At 42.4% G+C, this 23545-nt stretch overlaps 1 protein-coding gene across 1 annotated transcript; it reads left to right on the top strand.

Moving 5' to 3' along the window:
• Positions 1-4758: 4758 nt before the first annotated feature.
• On the top strand, positions 4759-23404 carry ACOT8 (acyl-CoA thioesterase 8; the record flags this gene model as incomplete). The annotated part of the gene is given in 5 exon segments (XM_077459220.1): positions 4759-4895; positions 14519-14744; positions 19926-20083; positions 22430-22621; positions 23114-23404. Coding segments are annotated over 5 exon segments (832 nt in total), but the record flags the coding sequence as incomplete, so codon positions are not given.
• Positions 23405-23545: the final 141 nt, after the last annotated feature.

Here is a 23545-nt window from a genome sequence, read left to right as displayed (position 1 = left end):
AAATTTAGCATACCCCCAGGATAATTGGCTCTCCACAAGATATCTGCAGGTAGGCGGCGGCACTGCTAGCCACCTTTCATGTAATACTAGCCACATGCACGAGGATACCGGGACCCATTTTACATTTGGGTGTATTTCCTCACCCAGAAGCTAACGCTGCTGTGTACAGTCACCCATAGAAATTGATTAGAGGCTGTGGGTGTACATGGAATTTGGCAGTAGTTGCATAGGCACAGGTGTGGATGGATGCCCCTGAAATCAGACAATCTGGTCTAGAGGTGTATGCCATGTTTATCACAAGTACTGCATATACCCACAAACAGTGGAATCCTGTTATTGATTTCTATACGTACCTATATGCAACGGCTATATTTTCTGTGGTGAAGTGCACCCAAAGTTTATCTCGTATGGCTCTGCACCTGAGTGCAGGGGGCCTTATAGTATTGACAGGTTTACTAAGGTTCCTTTCACACTACTGCAACTTCAAAGCTGTGTAACTCGCACCAAAGTAGTATAGGGACTACTTTGACGTTGCACAGATATGAATGGTACTCATTGGAAATAATGGCGTGAGACTTGTAATGTGACTCTGCAATCCCAAGTTGCACACGTGTGACGATGCAGACCATTTTTAGCGATATGGCTCTGCGTTACTTTAACTAACTGACCATTGTGTGGTCGTGCCACCCTGTACCCAATTAAAATGTATCTCCTTTCTTTTCCAACAAATAGAGCTTTCTTTTGGCGGTATTTGATCACCTCTGCATTTTTTATTTTTTTGTGCTATAAACAAAAAAAAAGTAGACATTTTTGAAAAACACTTTTACATTCTGCCATAAAATGCATCCAATAAAAAAAAAAAATAAATCTAATCTCTTCATCAATTTAGGCCAATATGTATTCTGCTACATATAGTTGTAAAAAAAAAAAAATAAAAAAAAAAATCCCAGTAAGCGTGTATTGATTTGCTCAAAAGTTATGTCAACGAACTGTGGAATATTTTTTTTTTTTTTTTACTAGTAATGACGGTGATCAGTGACTTACAGCGGGACTGCGATATTGCAGCGGACATTCTAACACTTTTGGGGACCAATGATACTAATGCAGTGATCAGTGCTAAAACATATGCGCTGTCACTGTACTAATGACTGGGGTTAGCATCAGGAGCAATCAAAAGGTTAACTGTGTGCCTAGCCTGTGTTTTACTACAGTGTGGGAGGTGCTTTTTGCTAGGGGAGGACATGCATCCTTCTCCCTGCTTTGTAGGAACACAGGATCCATGCCTTCCCTTTTGTCAGAACGGCGATCTGCCTTGCTTACATAGGCAGACTGCTGTCCTGTCTGCAGGATGAATGTTAGGTTTGGCAGACAGTCTGCGGTACCTGCTGTGTATAATGCTCGCTCCCGCTGTGATTCATGGACACTACCTGGCACTGCAGGATCTCGTGTGTGTGTGTGTGTGTATAAAATATATATATAATTGCACGCAGCTGCCGCCCTGTGGCAGTGACACTGCTATGTGGCGGTCTTGCAATAGTTTATATGTAAGTTTTTATTACAATTTCACTCTAACGGTTTTACACTATGGAGCTTGTTGGTGTGTGTTTTTCCCCCCCCCCCCCCCCCCCCCCGAAGCTATTTTGATTATAGTGTGAGATCCTGTCTGCTGCTATTAATGTGGAGTCGCTGGAAATCCTATTGCTTTATCTTTCTGGTAGACCTATTAACCCTTAGAGGTGCACCATGCTTGTATGACCATTCTAATCTTTGGTCATGCATATCTGGTAAGCAGCTTAATTACAGTGGGGTGGGTGCACATCCTCCTCTCCTCCCTCTTCCCTTCCCCCCCTTTTTTTTTTTTTTTTTTAATTAATTTTTTTAAGTACACTTGAACATGTAGGAAGAATAGTTGCACTTCTTTTATTGACACTTTTTTTTATTTTTTTATTTATTTTTTTTGAATATTTATTTGGACTCCTTATTTTCTTTTTTTTATTTTCTTTAATTTTTGTTTATCATGTCAGTTTCTTTGTGATTAGCGCGGCACAACACATATAAGGTTTATGAAGCCTCATGTTCTAAGCGGGATCTTTCTGCCAGGAAATGCAGGAAAATCAAGTGTAAAAAAAAAATTATAGGCGTATGGTGTTGAGCGGCAGCTCATTCTACTGGCCAGAATATTGGTTTATTAATGGCCACATTTAATGTTTTTTAAGAGAAAAAGGGTCGAATGGAAGTATCGGGTAGTCGCTCACACCAACCCCATATGTAGTTCCATTCAGCCTATAATAGATTGGACTATACCGGTACTTGGTAATAGAAAAACATCAGTAGAATTTAAAATCGATATAATATTTAATCAAAATATAAAACAAGACAATAATGAAATATCACTTGAAGAAGTACAATGATATGGTGACCAGGTCTCAATGAGACAATTTCTTACAACCGTTTTTATAATAGGTGACGCTTTATATGCCACCAATAAAAAACCCTCCATATCCACTCCCCCCCCCCCCCTTCTTCTCCCCCCCCCCCCCTCCTTTCCCTTTTCTTCCCCCCTCCCCCCCCCCCCCCCCACTCCCCCTCCTAAATCTCCTAGGTGATTCTCTGGTGTACGTTTCTGTTTCTTTTTTCTGGGGGACTATATCCCCTGGTTATAACATGTATATCTTTGTATACTAAAAATGATGTATAATATGTTATATGTTTTTGGATAAGTCTTTTGTTTCCCATGTTATAATTTTCCTATGTGTTGGGAGATGTGCTTTGACCCCTAGAATTGAGGGACAGTGCCTTATGGGTAGTATGGAGTGTCCTTGACTTTTTTCCCCTGGTCTGGACGATTTATTCGCCCGACTTGCAAGGGTCAACCTTCGGATCAATGATCCATTGGAGTTGTTTCCCTTGCGCACTGGCGCAGTAACAGTCTAGTACTGCACCTGCGCAGTGTGGGCAACAGACCACATGACGTTCGGACACCGCCGGGACTTGGCGTACGTCCGACGTGGTGATTGCTAGGTAATCCGTTCGGGCGTTCTATCAGACCGCCGAGCGGACGCACCTGCGCAGTAGCGACTGATTAGTACGCCTGCGCGGTGCGGAGAGACGCGCCACATGACGTCGGACGGCGCCGACTTCCGGCGGACGCCAGACGCCGTGTGTGTGGGGAGTCTATTTAACGGTCGAATGGACAGGTGCGCACGGACTCCATCAGGGCTGCATTAGAATATTGTCCCCGCTGACAGGTAACCACTATATATTATGCTATTTACTCAATTACGAATTTGTTTAAATTCTTTCTTTGACGCATTGGCTTGGTAATGCCTGCGGTCTTCTTACCTTCTTTATATTTAAATGTTTTATATCCCTTTTGCAGTACTGATGGCCATTAAGCTATCTAATAGTGGACCTGGTATCTGATACTCAGCGAATGGTACAATATCCTTGCAAGCCTGTTTAACCATTTTGGTGTCTTGTCTATACACGATCTCTTGATTGGCTTTTTGGTAAGCCGACTCGCTTTTATTTAACCCCCTTTGGAATTAAGGATTCTTACTTGGGTGAAGGGTTCCTCTCTATTTTTCTCTTCACATTACTTAATCCACATGGATACATTTGATTACTCACGTTTGAAATTTTACACATATATTATGGTTCAAATCACTTTTTGATCTTATACCTTTGGAATTATATGTAGCCACTTCAACCTATTCCACCTTCACTCCTTCTCCCCTCCTTTCCTTCCCTCTTTCCCCCCCCCCCTTTTTTTTTTTTTTTATTTTTTTTAATTTTATTTTTTTCCTTTCCCCTCCCCCCTTCCCCTCTTCTTCTCCCCCCCCCCCTCCCTTCCTTCTCTCGTCCCCCCCCCCCTCCCCTAAAATCACGGTTTCACCCATCACGAGGTCCTTCCTTTCTTCTCCCCCCTTCTCTCCTTCCCTTCCCTGTCTTTCTTCCCTTCCTTAATCCAAGATATACTTCTACCTAATTGATAAACGATTATAATATTATTTATCTAGAGCCGGCGCTTACCAATCCCCCATGTTCACCGTGGGGGGACTTTGTGGATCTCCTTGCCTGCAGCCTGTTCCTTGAAGTGGGGTGAGCGGATCTCCTTTTTTGCATATGGGGAATTTGTGTATGTAAAATCAATAACATCATGATAATTGTATTGCTTATAGTTTTACATGTGTGTATTATTTAATGATTGTGATACTTTTGTATAGATATCCTCCTGAAGAAGCGGGCCTTTTCCCGCGAAACTAGTCGAGGAAATTATTGTGCATCCTCTACGGTTGAATGTTCCCTATGGAGAACCCATCAGGAATACCTCAACTGTGATGTGCATATCATTGTACTTCTTCAAGTGATATTTCATTATTGTCTTGTTTTATATTTTGATTAAATATTATATCGATTTTAAATTCTACTGATGTTTTTCTATTACCAAGTACCGGTATAGTCCAATCTATTATAGGGCTGAATGGAACTACATATGGGGTTGGTGTGAGCGACTACCCGATACTTCCATTCGACCCTTTTTCTCTTAAAAAAAACTACAAATTCTGGATGATGGTACGTTATACAATATTTATAATGATTTAGACCAGAGGCGATACTCATAATATCACATTTAATGTTTGGTGGCCAATAACTTCACACACAGATGGAAGAAATTCAAAACTGGATACACACAGCTAGATAGGTCTTTGCTTACTGCATATGACATGCCATTTACAAGTGTTCTTACTGTTACAGAGGCTCTCATCACTGGGTACCCGTCACCAAGAGGCTGTTTGGTGGGCAGATCGTTGGACAAGCTCTGGTGGCAGCTGCCAGTTCTGTCCCGGAGGAAGAAAACGTCCATTCCTTACACTGCTACTTCGTACGAGCAGGTATTATTATGAACAACACTTCAATGTTCTCCTCTGTGGGCACACGTCATATAAAACCACTTCACAATAAACCTAATGGCAGAGCCCTTGGGCACCATGAAAATAAATAAAATGGCTCAAGACGCAGCATTTGGATGTAACACAATTGCACTACAGGAACTACAATCCCGTGTGTGTGTGTGTGTTGGGGGACTGGGGGTTTATTTACCATAACTGGAGAGTGCACTCTGGTTTCCATGCAGAGCTGCAACAATCAGCTTCCAGGTTTGTTTGTCAAAGCTTAGTGACTGTAACGTTGTGTGTGGTATGATTTATTTTTATAGGAAAAACAATTATACTGCCCGCCCTGTGCAGTGGATTTGAACAGAGCAGCCTGGATCCTCCTCTTCTCGGGTCCCTCTTCGGTGCTCCTGGCCCCTCCCTCCTATTGAGTGCCCCCACAGCAAGCAGCTTACTATGGGAGCACCCAAGCCGAGCTGCAGCTCTGTGTGTCCATTCAGACACAAAGCGCTCTTTCTCTCTCCCCAACAGACTTTGACAGCAGTGGGAGCCAATTGCACCACTGCTGTGGCTAAGCCAATCAGGATGGAGAGTCTCGGACAGGCAACAAACTCATGGAAATCATGGCTGTTGTACATAGAAGGCTTTTTAAGATGCATTAAGATAAAAAAAAAACCTGACTTTACAACTCCTTAATGAAACAAGCTGAAGTTATGGCCCATACACGCGATCCGAATATCGTACGAAAACGGTCTTCCGAGGAAGGATCGTACGATTTTCAGATCGTGTACACTACTTTTGACAGCCGATCACGACCATTCATCTGATCTTATTTGATCGGGCATTCACGATTCCAGATCGTACGATTTTCGGTTAGTCAGTATGGTTGTTGTCTGAAAATTCAATACAAATACATACAACACATGACATCGCTTACGATTTTTTATTTGTTTTTCTATCGTACGAGAATTTTCTTGCCATTCTTTAGCTATTCAATTTCTACTTGCGACTATTAACCGAAAACGGTTGTACGATCGGTCGTACGATATTCGGATGGTGTGTACGGGCCATTAAAAGCTGATTAGCTACCATGCATAGCTGCAGCAGAGTTTGGTAAATCCACCCCATGGTGTATGGGTCTGCGTTGCTAAGGCCTTGTATACACAGGTGATCCAATCAGCTGTAGTTTGACCACCCATCTAAAACATAACATGCAGCTGATGGGAGCTTGCATGCAAAATTTCTCATAAACAGCAAAAAATGGTATTTAGGAGATGTAGTATTTGCTCCTGCACTGCTTTATTGCCCTCTGAAAAGTGATACACTGCGCCGTGGAATGCTTTGGTGGTGGGGATGACTGCTGGTTTAACCCTTTCGCTGCTGGCACCATTTTTTTTTTTTTTTTTTTTTTTTTTTTTTTTTTTATTTTTATTTTTTTTCCTGAAGATTACATAAAACCCCCAAAGTAATAAAGACACTAAAGTGAATACTGGGACAAACAAACGCAATAAACTATGCACATTTTTGGTAAAATGTATAAAGGACCAGGTTGCATTGAGTAAATGGATACTCAAGATGTCAAACCTTAGATTTTGTGTGCGCCCATAAAATTATTATTATACAGGATTTATATAACGCCGACAGTTTGCGCAGCCCTTTAGAACATTAGGGCAGAAATTACAATACAGGAGGATTCAGCGGGCCTGCTCATTAGCGCTTACATACTAGTGACATACTTTAGTACCCTATATTTTCAAAGTTCTTGTGCTAGAACTATTGCTCTCTGGTAAGAGCAGCGATGAGTAACATGTATCGCAATTGCCGCTTTCCTGTGCAGGCACTTCCCTGGTGTGTATTTGTGGGGTGCTTAACTTTATTTTTATTTTTATTTTTATTTTTTTCCACTTCAATACCGGGCCATAGTCAAATGACGCCCACAGATGCGATCGTGTGTGTGTGAGGAGGAGATTGTGGTAACAACTCGTTATTGCCTAGTGCAGTGATGGCAAACCTCGGCACCCCAGGTGTTTTGGAACTACATTTTCCATGATGCTGGGCTACACTGCAGAGTGCATGAGCATCATGGGAAATGTAGTTCCAAAACATCTGGAGTGCCAAGGTTCGCCATCACTGGCCTAGTGTATACACCAACCACACTGATTACCCCCCAATAAAGAGGACCTGTCATCACCCATCAGAGTACCCGGGTACCTATTTGCAGCCCATGCCTCATAGAATACACGTTGAGGTGTTTGCTTTCCAAAATGGGGTCATTTTGGGGGTAATTCCATTGTCCAATTCATTTTCTTTCCACGTTTTCTGAAAAAAATAAAAAATAAAAAAATTAACCGTTCAAAAGACTCATAATGCTTCATAGAATATACTATGGGGTCATTTTGTGGGTAATTCCATTGTCCTGGTGCTCCAGGGCCTTCACAAATGTAATGGGTTGTTAGGAAATTAGAGGTGCCATTTATGCTCCTAGAACACCTGATGGTGCTTCCTGCATGTTGGACGTCTGTGTGGCCAGGCTGTGTAAAAGTCCCACACGTGTGGTATCGCCATAATCGGGAAGAGTTGCAGAATGTATTTTGGGGTGTAATTGGAAGTATGCATATGCTGTGTGTGAGAAATTACAATTTTTTGTAAAAAAAAAACAAAGCAAAAAACTTTTCTTTCCCAAGAATTGTGGGGGAAAAAATTACAACTTCAAAAACTCACCATGCTTCTTACTAAATACCTTGGATTGTCTACTTTTCAAAAAGGGGTAATTTGGGGGGTATTTGTACTTTCCTGACATTTCAGTGCATCAGGCGTGATCAGATGTGATCAATTTTCAATGATTTGCACCATAGCTTGTAGACTCTATAACTTTCAAAGAGACTAAATAATATCCACTAATTTGTGTTATTTTTACCAAAGAGATGTAGCAGTATAAATGTTGGCCCAAATTTATGAACAAAAATGACTTATTTGCAAAATGTTATCATAGAAACTAAAAAGTGTTTTTTTTTTTTCTTCAAAATTTTTGCTCTTTTTTTTCACTTATGTCGCAAAAAATAAAAAAACCCAGTGCTGATTTAAATACCACCAAAAGAAAGCTCTATTTGTATGATAAAAATTTTGTTTGGGTACAGTGTTGCATGACTGAGTAATTGGCATTCAAAGTGTGAGAGCGCTGAAAGCTAAAAATTGGTCTGGAAAGGAAGGGTGTATAAATGCCCTGTATTGAAGTGGTTAAACACACTATTAGATTTTCTGCAGAATTTTGTCTTCAGATTTACCAAAACCATGTAGTACAAGGGCCTGCCTGATTGCATACAAATTTAAACTCTTAAGGTTTGACCTCATATATTATATGGTTTGTGTAAATCTGAAGGGGGAAAAAAAAAAATCAGAAAATTGGATAGTGTGTTTGGGGGGGGTTCTTAAAGAGGGAATAAAAAATAAGTCTGCAGCTGCTGACTTTTAGTAATCGGACACTTACCTGTCCCAGGGTCTAGCAATGCGGGGGAACGAAGCCCCGCTCGTTCCCCACCAAAAGTGGGGAATTTTTTTTTTTTTTCTGAGGAACAACACTTTAAGATAATGAATAAATGCACAAAACTAATGCGCTCCACCTGGCTATTAATAAATGTGTAAAAAAATATTATATCTGAAAAAAGTATAAGTATGTGAACCTAAAAATAATCCGAATACGTGTACATATATAGGAAGCCGCCAGCAAAAAATAGTGATCTCAACACCAAAAGAATATATAAAATGCAAAGAAATGCGGCGCTACCTAAAAAAACGAATAAAATACAATAATAAAACACATATAGTGCAACAGTGAATCCACTTCACTAAAGTGATAAATGTGCAATGTTAAACCGTGAATACTATAGTATCCAATAAAATAATGGATGTGCATAAATCTTCAAAACATCATGCGTGAAATAATAGCAAAATATTGAATGTGAAAATAGGAGTATTTATTCAGCTATATGAACAGTACAAAAAATGACAAATAATAAATAAAAGGTGCTTCTCTAGTAAAGTCCATGCAATTAAACAGTGAGCATGTATCACAGTCCATGCAAAATTAGTATAGTGTTCTCCACATCCGTGACTGTCCACCGATCTACTTCAGTGCCCAATTTCAGTGCCACAACTCAGTGCACCAACTATTTCCCCCAGCCTCTCACCTCAAAAATCAAGTATACAGGCACTGCAACAAAACAGATGTCCACTCGTCCTTAGCAGTCCAGCTTCACCAGAATACCACTGTGTGTGTGTATATATATGTATGTATATATATATATATATATATATATATATATATATATATATATATAGGAATAGTGTTTCCCCAGTATCTTCAAACAGGTGAGATTACCGTTGGTGGTACATAGGAAAGACAAGGGGAGGCTCTCATGGGTAGTAATCAACAGCAGCGTTTTAATAGAAAAAATAAATCGCTTAAATAAAAGCAAATGACAGCAAACTTCGCAAATACGAACGGAGCAAACAACAGCAAACTCCCTGACGCGTTGCGTCACGACCTTTGAAAAAGCCACGAGGTCGTGACGCAACGCGTCAAGGAGGGAGCTTTTCGTGTTGCACTCATCACTTCCGGTCACGGCCGAGACCGGAAGTTCCATTCGGATTTGCGAAGTTTGCTGTTGTTTGCTCCGTTCGTATTTGCGGAGTTTGCTGTCATTTGCTTTTATGTAAGTGATTTATTTTTTTCTATTAAAACGCTGCTGTTGATTACTACCCATGAGAGCCTCCCCTTGTCTTTCCTATGTACCACCAACGGTAATCTCACCTGTTTGAAGATACTGGGGAAACACTATTCCTATATATACAGTGGTATTCTGGTGAAGCTGGACTGCTAAGGACGAGTGGACATCTGTTTTGTTGCAGTGCCTGTATACTTGATTTTTGAGGTGAGAGGCTGGGGGAAATAGTTGGTGCACTGAAGTAGATCGGTGGACAGTCACGGATGTGGAGAACACTATACTAATTTTGCATGGACTGTGATACATGCTCACTGTTTAATTGCATGGACTTTACTAGAGAAGCACCTTTTATTTATTATTTGTCATTGTTTGTACTGTTCATATAGCTGAATAAATACTCCTATTTTCACATTCAATATTTTGCTATTATTTCACGCATGATGTTTTGAAGATTTATGCACATCCATTATTTTATTGGATACTATAGTATTCACGGTTTAACATTGCACATTTATCACTTTAGTGAAGTGGATTCACTGTTGCACTATATGTGTTTTATTATTGTATTTTATTAGTTTTTTAGGTAGCGCCGCATTTCTTTGCATTTTATAAACACTTTAAGATGCATTTATTTATTTATTTTTTTTCCACTCCGGGGGAATTGGATATGTTCTCATAATTTGGCACCCTGTATTAGAGCAGCATGCAGGCTTACCACTCTGTACTTTGCTCTGAACTTTATCAGGTTCATCTGTAACAATCGCCTTGACATTTCCTCCAGTTATGACCATGTAAGGCTGTGACCATTGAGCTGTAATATAATTGCCTCACATTACCTAACTTGCTTGCTCTCCTCCTTGTTTTTGTAATTCCAGCATTGATGCAGCTCATTAATATAGATGTAAACCCTAATGAGAAATTGAATAACATAAAATTTTCCTAAAGACGGTTTATGATAAACAGTTACCTTTTTCTTATTTAAAGTAGCTGTAAACCTCAGAAAAAACATATCCCTCTCTAGTGTGTACTTGGCTCAATCCAGAGCACTAAGTGGCATTTCTGTCTGGTGCTTGATTCCTCTATCAGCATAAATCACTTCTGACAAGTTTTTCTGACCCCAACAGAAAAAATGGTGACGGGCAGGATCTCCAGCAGATTGATGGCCTTGTCCCATTTTTATTTTTATTTTTGTGTGCTATGTGAAAGGGGAGGGGGGGGGGGGGGTGTCCGCTCCCAAATCGGCTCTGAGAGCTGAGGTTTGCAGAGTAACTTCAGCTCTCTGCCCCTTCAGACTGACTTTAGATTTAGAACATGTTTCAAATCTTTCCGACTGACTCAAGTCTCGAGTTTTTAGAGTTAAAAAAAAAAAAAAAAAAGCTAGCTAACCAGTGTCACCCGTGACACTAATACAGTGATCACTGGTGACAGAGGGTGATCAAGGGGTTAAACCTTTATTAGGTGGGGGGTCCCCAGGCATGTACTGGCCATTGGGACTACAGGGAGTTTCCCGGTGGGCCGATGGCTCAGTGGGCTGGTCAGGTGGAGTCCCGGGGCCACTCCTCTCTGACATGGGATTTTACTCCTGTTAAGAGGAGCAGCTGCCGTCACTTGCTGGAGAGAGCATTAGGCTTTCTGCTCCCTCCAGCCTGCAGAGGGAGATAGACAGCTGGCAGACATTCCATCCTCTCTCCCCTTATCACTTGTCACTTATCACATGACTGGAGAGAGGAACAAGAAGCTGCTTTCAAAACTGTGATTACACGTGTGAGGGGGAGGAGAGGGAGGACACTGATGTAAGGGGAAGTGCTGATGGAGACACTGAAAATTAAAGTGGGGCCGGCCATGATGAAGTCCAGGGCAAAATTTTTGTCCCAGTCCAGCCCTGGGGGTCCCTAGACCTATCTGGGCCTACCACAAAGTACTCTAACACAGATTTTTGTCACTAATGACACCAGTACAGTGATCCAAAAAAAAAAAAAAAAGATCACTGTACTGGTGTCACTAGTGACAAAAATGAGTGGTAGGCCCAGATAGGTCTAGGGACCCCCCCCACCTAATAAAGGTTTAACCCCTTGATCACCCTCTGTCACCAGTGATCACTGTATTAGTGTCACGGGTGACACTGGTTAGCTAGCTTTTTATTTTTTTAAATTTTTTTTTTCTTCTTGGTGTCAAGGCGCCCGCCATATATTAGCAAAATAAAGGTTTTAACCCCCTGATCACCCGGCGGGTGATATCAGTTAGGTTTTGGGATCTGTGTCACCCCGGGCAGCGTCAGATTAGTGCTAGTAGCGCTAACACCCACACATGCTGCATACATCTCCCTTAGTAGTATAGTGTCTGAACGGATCAAGATCTGATCAGATCTATACTAGCGTCAACAGCAGTTTAGGGTTCTCAAAAATGCAGTGTTAGTGGGATCAGCCCAGATACCTGCTAGCACCTGCGTTTTTAGTCCCTCCGCCCAGCCCACCCAAGTGCAGTATCAATCAATCACTGTCACTTACAAAACACAACACGCATAACTGCAGCGTTCAGAGTCAGGCCTGATCCCTGCGAATGCTAACAGTTTTTTGTTTTTGAAGCAGTCGCTGACAGTCGGACCCCCCCTTTTTTTTTTTTTTTTTTTTTTTTATATTTATTTTTCTCCTTTCTTCTCACCCCCCCTGTGAGTCTCACTAGTGTACCAGTAAATTTAGAGACCAAAATGTCAAATCGCAGGTACAGTAGTGAAGAGGCCTACACGTTTCTGAGCATGAGCGAAAGTGAAGAGGAAGTCACTCATCTGTCAGATTCGGGCTCAGAATACAAACTGGTAGACATATAGCTCTGACTACAGAGTTGTGGTCCCTGCCAAGGTCATCCGTACCTGACCCCCCCCCCTCCTTCTGCTGTCGTTGAGGTGCAAGAACCGTAGGTCTCTTGTATGTAGCAGACAGCCAGTACTAGTGCCGCTCATCCTTCTGGTGAACTGACAAGCACCAGTGGCCTAGTACATGCCGGTCGTACATCCAGCAATGCAGTAACACTTGGTGACGTGACGACTCCCATAAGTGCAGTTCAAGCACGAGTAGTGTCCCGCAGCCACCAAGAAGACAAAGACAGGCCGTCAAACCCATAGTGCCCTTCCTGCTGCATGTGCCAATCTTAATTGGGAGACCACCACTTCTGCAGCACCCGTTCTTCCACCATTCACTGGCCGACCCGGAATTCAGGTGGAAACAGTTGATTTTATGTCACTTGATTTTTATTCACGGTTTTTCACAGAAGATCTCTATAGATCTATTGTGGACCAAGTCAATTTGTATGCTAGTCAATTGATTGCCGCTAATCCCCAGTTGACCTTTGCCAGAGATTGGCGACCTATTACGGTGTCCGAATTTAAGACCTTCCTGGGACTATTCCTCATGGGCATAACTAAAGAGTGAGTTGCGGTCATATTGGTCCACTGACCCAATTTACTATATGCCCACGTTCTCTGCCCCTATGACCAGGACACGATACGAGCAGATCTTGTGGTCCATGCACTTCAATGACAATGAACTTGGCCCCTTGTAAACCACTTAACCAGTTCCCGACCAGCGCACGCCCATGTACGTTGGCAGAATGGCACGGGCAGGCATATTGGCGTACAGGTACGTCCAATCTTCAATGCCGCCCTGCCATCGCGAGCGCACCTCCGCGGCATGCTGGTCGGGATCCCCTTGTGTCTGGTCGCGGGTCCTGTGGACTCGATCGCCGCGGGCATACCCACGATCGTCTCACGGGGCGACTGAATGGAGAAATGCCATTGTAAACAGCATTTCTCCATTCTGCCTAGCAACTAGTGACGCTGATCTCTGCTCCATGTGATTGGAGCAGAGATCAGTGTTCACTAAATGAAAGCCCAACCCCCCCACAGTTAGTAACACACCCCTAGGAACACTTAACCCCTACAATGCCACCCACTGGTTAACCCCTTCCCTGCCAGTGTCATTTACACAGGAATCACTGCATTTCTATAACAGTTTTTTTTTATTTTATTTTTTGTATATGGTCCCAAAAATGTCCGATGTGTCCGCTATTACTAGTAAAAAAAAAAAAATATATATATATATATATATATATATATATATATATATAAATTAAAAATGCCATAAAACTATCCCCTATTTTGTAAACGCTATAACTTTTGCGCAAACCAATCAATAAACGCTTATTGAGATTATATATATATATATATATATATATATATATATATATATATATATATATATATATATATATATATATATATATATATATATATATTTATATTAATTCTTTTATTATCCAATCGTGTGCAAGCTAAAATGCTGTGGTGTGTGTTTTTTTTTTTTTTTTTTTTTATTCCTTGCATGTCCACCTCGGATCTACAGCGACTGCACTTCCAAGTGCAGATATGGAGCACCTGTAGTGCAAAGTGGATTTTCTTTTTGTAAATAACCCCGTTTTGTCTTCAAGTGGTTACAGTGGGTGGTGTGTGACATAAATGCACTGTGTTTGCCTTCACCGGATCACATGGTACAAAAGTACTATGCAATCCGGTTGCATTGTGGTTCCAAAGTGGGATTTATGCATGACTTTGGTGTGATGCTTGTGAATTGAACAGGAATGCAGTGTGGTTCCTGTGCGATTTCACGTGTGGTTAATAACATGAACTGAAGATAACATTAATTTGTTACATCTTCTATGAAATATTAGAGATTGGGCTCATGTTCACTTTAAATAGGCTACATTATACTAATTTATACTTTGTTACATGTGTCCAGTAAGGTCTAAAGAGGAACTAAGATTTCCAGCTTGGCCTACATTTAGTTGTACATTGCCTGTACATCTCTTCCTGAATCTACAGCTCTGATCTTTTGCATCATTCCCTAGGGGACCCCGATATTCCAGTCTTGTACCAAGTGGAGAGGACAAGAGATGGCCGAAGTTTCAGTGTTCGATCTGTAAAAGCCATACAGCATGGTGTCCCAATCTTGACATGCCAGGCTTCTTTTCATCGCAACCAGGAGAGCCCTTTGAAGCACCAGTTCTCAATGCCAACGGTTCCCTTCCCAGAGGATCTGCTCTCCCGACAGGAGCTCATACACCTATACTTAAAGTAAGCATGGGTTTTGGTGAACTGGAGGGGAGAGAGCGTTAACCCTTTAAAGTTCATGGGCAGTAGCCCTAAGTCCTTTTTACGTAGTGCAATAAAGCACCAGGACGTGTGTAAAATTACTCCTGTGGAAAACGTATGTGAATGGGCATGTATGTCTACATTCAAGCGATCAGGCCATTTTGGAACAGCTATGGGACCAGTTCACAAAGGTAACTGACTGGAAGTATTCTTGTTTGCAGTTGAATTCAATGAAATGAAAACTAGGCTGGATTTTAAACCAGTTGATTTAAGGCCTCACACTGAGCCGCGTTGGCACTAAAGCGCCACTCGTTTTAAAGGCGCTGTTTAAGCAGTGCTTTTCTGCTGCTAACGGGCACTTTTAACCCCCTGGTTAGGGCATTTTGGGAGCACTGTATACATTGCTCCCAAACCGCCCCAAGACGCACTGAAATGAGTGAGAGGTGGTTTTCAGGCAGTGGAGGCTATTTCTAGTGCTAAAACGCCTGAAAACAGCCTCGGTGTGAAGCTGGCCTAACTGTATCCCAAAATGTTTACATTTAAGGCATGCCGTGAAGGTCAACGTTCAGTTGCTTGTACTCCTAATCGAAACTGTGAAGCCATTAAATCGCTCGTGTCATGACTGCTCACACTTTTAAAGTATAGGAGGGTTTAATTCCACTTCAGGCTAAGTCTCTGATCACAGTGAAGGTACTGGAGTCTAAACATGTGATGGCGATCACAAAACATGTGATCACATGTTAATAACCACACTTATTTATTTATCTATTTATTTTCTTACTTTCTTGGCCTTTATAAGAAAGTTGGTGCCTTTTGGACCAGGAAGTGTTGGTTAGTAGCTTCCTAATGTAATGTGGTGGGAGAACCCTTCTCCTCGTGGGTTGAATCTGGCTTGGTTTATCAGGCTTGTACCTGATTGAATGTAGGGCCCTCCCTAACATCCAACATCTGGGAGGTTCTGTGGTCTTCGGGTTTTTTTTTGCCTCTCCCATCTGGAGAGTTCACTCTCCGGCAGAGCCCCTCACCAAGTACCGTATATACTCGAGTATAAGCCGAGATTTTCAGCCTCTTTCTTGAGGCTGAAAGTGCCCCCCTCGGCTTATACTCGAGTCATCGCCGTCTGCCTGCCCGATCAGCGTGTCGAGCAGACAGACGGCGGCCATTCTACTATTCAAAAGCCGCGCCTCCCTGTCTGTGATGGGTGGAACACTCAATTTCCCAGCAGTCAGTGGTCCGCCTATCACGGACATCCGCTCATCCTCATACTACGGACGAGGATGAGAGGATGTCCGTGATAGGCGGAACACAGACTGCTGGGAAATTGAGTGTTCCGCCTATCAGACGGAGGCGCGGCTTTTGAACAGTGGAATGGCCGCCGAGGCGCCGACGCCGTCTGTCAGACGAGAAGAGCGGCGATCCTGGCATGGCAGAAGCACGCAGGCTCGGGACACAGGTAGGCTGCACACACAGGGATGGACAGGCATGTCTCACCCTCGGCTTATACACGAGTCAATAAGTTTCCCAGTTTTTTTGTGGTAAATTGGGGGCCTCGGCTTATATTCGGGTCGGCCTATACTCGAGTATATACGGTACTTGGTGGATCGGCTTTGGCTGGTCCCTAAGGAGTGGGGTCTACCTGTCTTTGGCCTAGGTAGACCAAGGTGAGCCCTGCGCCCCAGGAGGTTCAGGATTGGAGGCCCTTTCTCTTTGGAGGGATTGGCCATACTGTACCATCTGTGCGATTGTTTTTTTTTTTTTTTTTGCCAACGGGTAGGCTCTTTATTGCAGAAGAGACGACCAATGTCTCTTCCGCAACAAAATAAACTGTTTGAAATCCTCTGCATAATATAAATGGAGATGTGCATCTCTGCTTACATTTCCAGCATAGTGCCAGCTGACTGGGATGAATGACTCCTGGACATGTGCGGGAGTGATGTCTTCATGTACCAGCCAGTCAAGGTGGCTTGAAGACCTGCACCTGGAAAAATCTGGGGACCTTTGGCGCACAAGTATTGCTGCCTTTTAGACCCCTTTCGCACTGGGGCATTTTTCAGGCGCTTTAGCGTTAAAAAAAGTGACTGTAAAGCGCTTGAAAGAAGCCTCATCTGCAATCTCAATGTGAAAGCCCAAGTTCTTTAAGAGCCCTTTCACAATGTCAGCGCCCGAAAAAATGCTTGTAAAGCGCCGCTTTACCAGCGTCTTTCTTTCAGACGGGCTTTAAGATCGTTCAGTGGATGAAGGCCTGATTTAAATAATTTTGCTTTTACTATACATGATTTGTAAAATGTTGTCCTTTTTACAGACTCCTAATAGGACAAATTAATTAGGACCCATTCTCATTTGTACTAAACACCAATGCTGTGCTTGCATTGATCTGTGATGAAGTTCCCCCTGGCTATCAACAGAGGGCGCCCTTTGCTGGTATGAGTCTCTTGCTGTGTTGGGATGAATATGCATACTGTTTCTGTCATAATTTCAGTATGATGCTGCAGGCCTCGCAGTTGGAAGCTCCACAATAATTGCATCAAACTTTTGGTCACAAAGGCAAAGAATTCTTCGTCTGGAGTAGAGTAGATTTTGGCTCCACTTCTTCCCTCACCGCCATATATTTCAGAAGTTTGTACAGCACTTTACAAAATAAAGGGAGACTGTAGAGTTGCACTTCAAGGCAAGAGCTAGGAAGATCCTGCTCGAGAGACTTTACTATCTAAAAGATTTATGGCAGGACCACCAGGTATTTCTTAACAAATTGTGCAGATTTAGTAAGATTGAAAAAAGAGCTTTTAAAATGACACTAACATTGTAAGACTTGTGTGATACTATTTGGGGTTAGATCTACTTCCCTGTTAAAGAAAAATTAAATAAAAATGCACCGCTAGTTAATAGAAATTTAGCATTTATTACATTTTTGCATTGCAACAGTGATCAGTGCATCTTCGGTGCGATGCACAGGCTCCTGCATTACTAACCGCACAGGTCAATTTTTGAAACTGCACCACGGCCACCCTGGACATGTGTGAACCAGCTCCCTTGAGAGCCACTTACATTCGCATATCATGGGAATTGGGTGCAATTTATAATTCATCCAATTCACATATATGTGAACCCAGCCTAAAGGCGTAGGCCAAAAACTTAATGAGGCTTATGCCCCATACAGTCGGACTTTCTGACGTAAAATGTGCGATCGGAGCTTGTTGGCGGAAATTCTGACTGTGTAGGCTCCATCAGACAGTTTCCATTGTAATTTCCGTCACACTAAATTTGAGATCTGGTTCTCAAATTTTCCGACAACAAAATCCGTTCACATAAATTCTGGTCGTGTGTACACAATTCCGACGCACAAAGTGCCACACATGCTCGGAATCAATCAGAAGAGCAGCACTGTCTATTGCACTTCAATTTTCTCAGCTCGTCGTACATCACCGCGTTCTTGACGTTCACACTTTACGACCAACTTTGTGTGACCGTGTGTATGCAAGAAAAGTTCGAGCCAACATGTCCAAACGTGTGTTCAGCTACATGCATACGCCTAGTCAATGGGAGCCCTTTAAACTCGGCAAAAGGACAGGTGGCATCAGCCTGTTGGATACACTGGGATATCTGTATCATTGTGCTCTTATGTCCAGTGGAAGAAAGAAGTAAAGAAGGATCTGCTACTGCAAAACTATTAGTTCTGCATAGTATGTGTTGATGTCAAAGTGTGACCGCCGGCTAAAGCACTGATGAGATAGAGCTTTAAGGGACCAGTCACACAGTGTGTAGGAAGCCTGCCAGAGCCAGGAATAAGGTAAGTGCCACAGCTTATTCTTCTACCACTTAGGCTTAAAGGAGAAGTACAGCCAAAGCTTGGCTGTACTTCTGTGGATCACAGGAGTGCAGTTTGTTCTGCAATCCTGTGACCTGTTTTCGGTGGGCTGAAGCCTGCTGTTGGCTAATGTAACAGCCGTTTGTAGGCTCAGGAAAGATCTTGACTATATAGTCGGCATCCGCCCACATGCCTGGACCGGCACCTGGCTCAGCCTTCCAGCGACAGAACTGACAGTCATCAACTCTCTGCTCAGGGAGCTCAGAGCCGAGCAATTGGTGGTGTTTGATCGATCGGTTCTTGGCTATATATATATATATATATATATATATATATATATATATATATATATATATATATATATATATATATATATATATATATATATATATATATATATATATATATATATATATATATATATATATTCTTTTTAACAAGCGTTTAAAGTGGTTGTAAACCCTTACAACCAACTTTGACCTACAGGTAAGCCTAGATTAAGGCTTACCTGTAGGTCAAAGAAATATCTCCTAAACCTACACGGTTTAGGAGATATTTGCCGAAAGACAGGCACCGCTATCTACGGTGCACTGAGCACGCCGCTGTCAACGGCGATATGCCGCGAGTGACTGCTCCCGTGCGCATGCGCGGGAGTGACATCATTGCGGCTTCGCCAAATGACAGTGGCGGAGCAGCGAGACCCACCAAGAAGATGGATGCTCCGGACTACAGGAGACAGCGGTGACATCGCTGGCTCCTGTGTCAGGTAAGTGACACATAATGGACTACTATGCGATGCATAGTAGTCCATTATGCTTTACCTTTGCAGGGAATCAAAAAGAAGTAAACCCATCAGAGTTTACTTCCTCTTTAACTCGTGCAGGGAAGCCCCACTGCAAGGGTAGTGTGTGTTTGTTTGTTTGTTTGGACCTGGAGTGGGGCTTAAACACTAAAGTATCTGCTTTTCTGTACCCACCCCCACCACCTAGTTAAAAAGATTTATTGAAGGCACAACAGCATTTATGCAGTGGCCTGACATGCCCCTGTGAGCTACAGCTTTCCAGTCTGCAGGGGGCTTGCGCTTTACTCGATTGAAGAGCTGTGACTTACAGGGGGGCATGCCAGACCATCATGAGACACCCCTGCTTCCACAAAGAGCAGCTGTTCTCTGCGGCATTATAGGAAGGGACAGCCTATTTTGCTGGGGCTGTGTTACCAGCTAAATAAACTGCAAAACTGTGACCACTTGCCATTTTATTTGCACATGGAATCTATTGATGGCGTTTTATAGAATAAATCGTTCAGGCTTTAAATGTCTAAATACGTGTGGGTTTTTTTTTTTTTTTTTTCTCAAACAGGAATCCTAAGCTGATGGAAAAGCATAGACAAGGCCTAACTAAAATTCTGGCACAGGATGTCCCAATTGAGATCAAACCTGTAAATCCACCCGACATGTATGAGCGGGAGCCACAAGAGCCGCGACAGATGTTCTGGGTACGAGCCAAGGGTGTTATAGGTAATGTCGGCATATCTACAGCATTTTCTAAAATGCCTCATGATTTCCAAATGTTGTGACACACAGAGCCAAAAATAAATGGGGGAAAGGAAAATGCCTTTGTCTGAAGTAACTAGCCAGTGCTTTATTCTATTTTCTAAGTAAATTGGGGAAAATAAACAGCTGGAATCTGAGGATGGCTTCTAACACTTAACACCTTTCTACCTGCATAAGATGTGCAATGATCAAGTCATTTTATATGGTGTCATTTGTTGCCCTGTACACACTCTATAGTAAAGTAAACCTTCATACTCTTTCATCAGTAGTTTTTGTTTGTGTAGAAATATGAGGAATGTGGCATGGCACTGTAAAGAAACTGCATTCTGTCAAATGCTGGTGCAGGTGAGAGCTCCACAATAATTTAATCTGACAGACACAAGCAGAGCATTCAGACACAGAGCTCACTTACAGTTTTGAGATGTGTTTTCATTATATTAGCAGTTTGCAATGTGACACAAAATGGCTGTCTTGTTCCTTTGGGGCATATAGAAAAGCTAGCTGAAGCAATACATGGACACAGAGGAATCGGTCAGCCATAACCCTACAGACTGCAGCCAGAACGTGATCCCGAGGGGTCATAACTACAGCCAGTCCCTGGGTTAAGAACAAGATTGGGTTCTGTAGGTTTGTTCTTAAGTTGTGTGCATGTAAGGTGGAACAACTCCAGACAAAAAAAATATTGGTTTGGATAGCATAGGGAAGGGTTAACTGGCCATGCAGTGATGTGGGATTGCTGCAAGGTCTGCCAGACAGCAGATGGCAGCATGTGGTAAGCAACAAGATGACCACCCAGCGGCTTCTGGGACCAACGTGACGTCATGCTGCCTAGGTATTTAAAGGAAAAGCTGTTATCAGCCGACGTCGGAGATGGTCCAGGCTCGGAAAAGATCCTGACCATATGGTCATGATCAGCCCACATGCCTGGACCGGCACCCGCCTCAGCCTCTCAGTGAACCACTGAGAGCCTGAGCCAGCCGCTCCTGCCCTCTCCACAGCCCAGCGCTCCAGGGAGCGCTGGAGGGGCAGCGCAGACTGCAGTGACTTGGTCTGCTCAGGGAGCTCTGAGAACAGATAGCTTGGCGGTGTTTTAACACTCAGTTCTTAGCCTTAGAGCTGGCAGGGGACAGATGCAGCATCAGACCGATTCTGCATCCACCTAGGTAAGTATGATTCTAACATTTCCCATACTTCTCTTAAGTATGAGTCCTATGCAAGTCAGATGTTTGTAACTCGGACTGTCTGTATACTAATACCTAGTTAACCACTTAACTTCAGCCCCAGAAGATTTGGCTGCTCAATGACCAGGCCATTTTTTATTTTTTATTTTTTTATTTTATTTTTTTTAGCAATGAGGCACTGCTTCACTTTAACTGACAATTAATTGCACAAGTCGTGCAATGCTGTACCCAAACAAAATTGACTCTCCCCCCCCCCCCCCCCCCCCCACAAATAGAACTTTCTTTTGGTGGTATTTGAGCATCTCTTTTTTGTTTATAACGAAAAAAAGTGACAATTTTGAGAAACACAATATTTTGTACTTTTTGCTATAATATTCCCAATTTTTTATTTTTTGTATCGGGACTGCGACATTATGACGGACAGATCAGACACTTTTTTTTTATTGTTGTTTTTTATTTTTTTTGGGACCATTGACAATTATACAGTGCTATAAAAATTCACTGATTACTGTGTAAATGTCACTGGCAGGGAAGGGGTTAACTGCGTTCCCTCGTGTGTGTTTTTCTAACTGTAGGGGGGATGGGACTGGCTAGAGGCGATGCCAGATTGTTGTTCCTAGCTAGTAGGAACACCCGATTTGTCTCTCCTCACGGAACAGGGATTTGCTAGTTACACACACGTCCCTATTCAGGCTTACGTGCCTGCGATCGCGCTTGGCCTGCCACGTGCATCAACACCCCCGCAGTGCAGCGGGTGCTAGCGCCAAAGGACAGCTACGATGGCTCACGGAACGTGCCGACCTGCCGCAGTATGACGGCGGCTGGTCGACAAGTGGTTAAAGCAAAGATGACATTAAAAAATGTACACTGTTTTACTTCACAATTAGACTCTGACTATTTTTACTTCAGATTGCAAACAAGGCCTATTGTAGTCAAACAAAATATTGTTTTTATGGGGCATTTCGCACTGATGCATTTTTTTTTTTTTTTTTTTTTTTTTTTTTTTTTTTTTTTTGTGTGGGGTGTTTTTTTTTTTTTTTTAATTTTAATATACGTTATACATTTCTAATATTATGAGTAAATATAAATCAAATTCTGTTCCTCCTTTTTTCATTCTCATATTTCATAGGTCCTGGAGACATGAGGTTGCACTGCTGTGTAGCTGCCTATATTTCAGATTATTCCTTCCTGGGAACAGCCGCCCTCCCTCACCTTAATCTTCGAATGGCATTTATGGCTTCACTTGACCACTCTATGTGGTTCCACGCTCCGTTCAGGGCGGATGACTGGATGCTATATGAGTGTGAAAGCCACTGGGCTGGTAAGGGTAATAGCATGTGTAATAAAGAAGGGAGAAAATGCAAGTCAATTACAAGGGCTTTGATTTTTGAGGGGGGGGGGGGGGGTTTGATTTTGGGCTCCAGAAATTTTTTGCCTCAGTCAATAGACTTGCCAATTGTTTAAAGAAATGTCTGCTTGTGTTGCAGAACCAGTCATAATACCGATTGGTGAATTGATCCTAAACATTTTTGATCAATATTTGCAGTCTGTTGCAAATTGCCATGTGTGTTTCATCAGTATTTTGATTAAATTGTTTGCCATCACTCATGCCTAGATCACATATCAATGTGTGGCCACTAATGGCCAACTTGTTGCTGCCAACAGAATCTCAAATCTGACGTGGCCCTTGGCATCCAAGGCCATGTATAGAATGCCTCAAAGTAGTTATGCAAATCATGTAATTACTTGTTTTGGGGGATTTCATATGCTGAACGGGAATTGTAACCAGTTTATTGTTACTTTCCATACCCAGGTAACAGTCGTGGCCTAGTGCATGGTCGCTTATGGAGAAGAGATGGTGTCCTGGCCGTCACATGTGCCCAGGAAGGTGTATTCCGGGTGCGTGAGGATCCTCCTAAAAGCAAGCTTTGACCCAAAGCATGTTGATCATACGACTATCTGAATGAAGACCGCATCATTGCATTCCCTCCCTGTATCTTGCCCTGTCCATATACCTCTCTGCACTAATTTTTTCCATGGGCTCTAACTTTAAACCGTTCAAATTGTAAATAATCAAAATAAATTTTAACTTTATTTTATTTGATATTCAGAAATGCTATTGTATTTGCCATGTTTGAGTACTATGGTTTCTTTACATGTGACCTCCTAAAATAGGTTAAGGAGGTTGAAGGGAATTTAGTTGTAAGCAATTCAGACAGCAAGTAATCTGTGTTCAGTATTAAAG

This window comes from Lithobates pipiens, unplaced genomic scaffold (assembly GCF_037356315.1).
Source record: "Lithobates pipiens isolate NorthernLeopardFrog02 unplaced genomic scaffold, aLitPip1_a1.2 Scaffold_28, whole genome shotgun sequence".
NCBI classification, from domain to species: Eukaryota; Metazoa; Chordata; class Amphibia; order Anura; family Ranidae; genus Lithobates; species Lithobates pipiens.
Note: the sequence above shows the minus strand (reverse complement) of the source record. Positions and strands in the feature narration are given on the sequence as shown.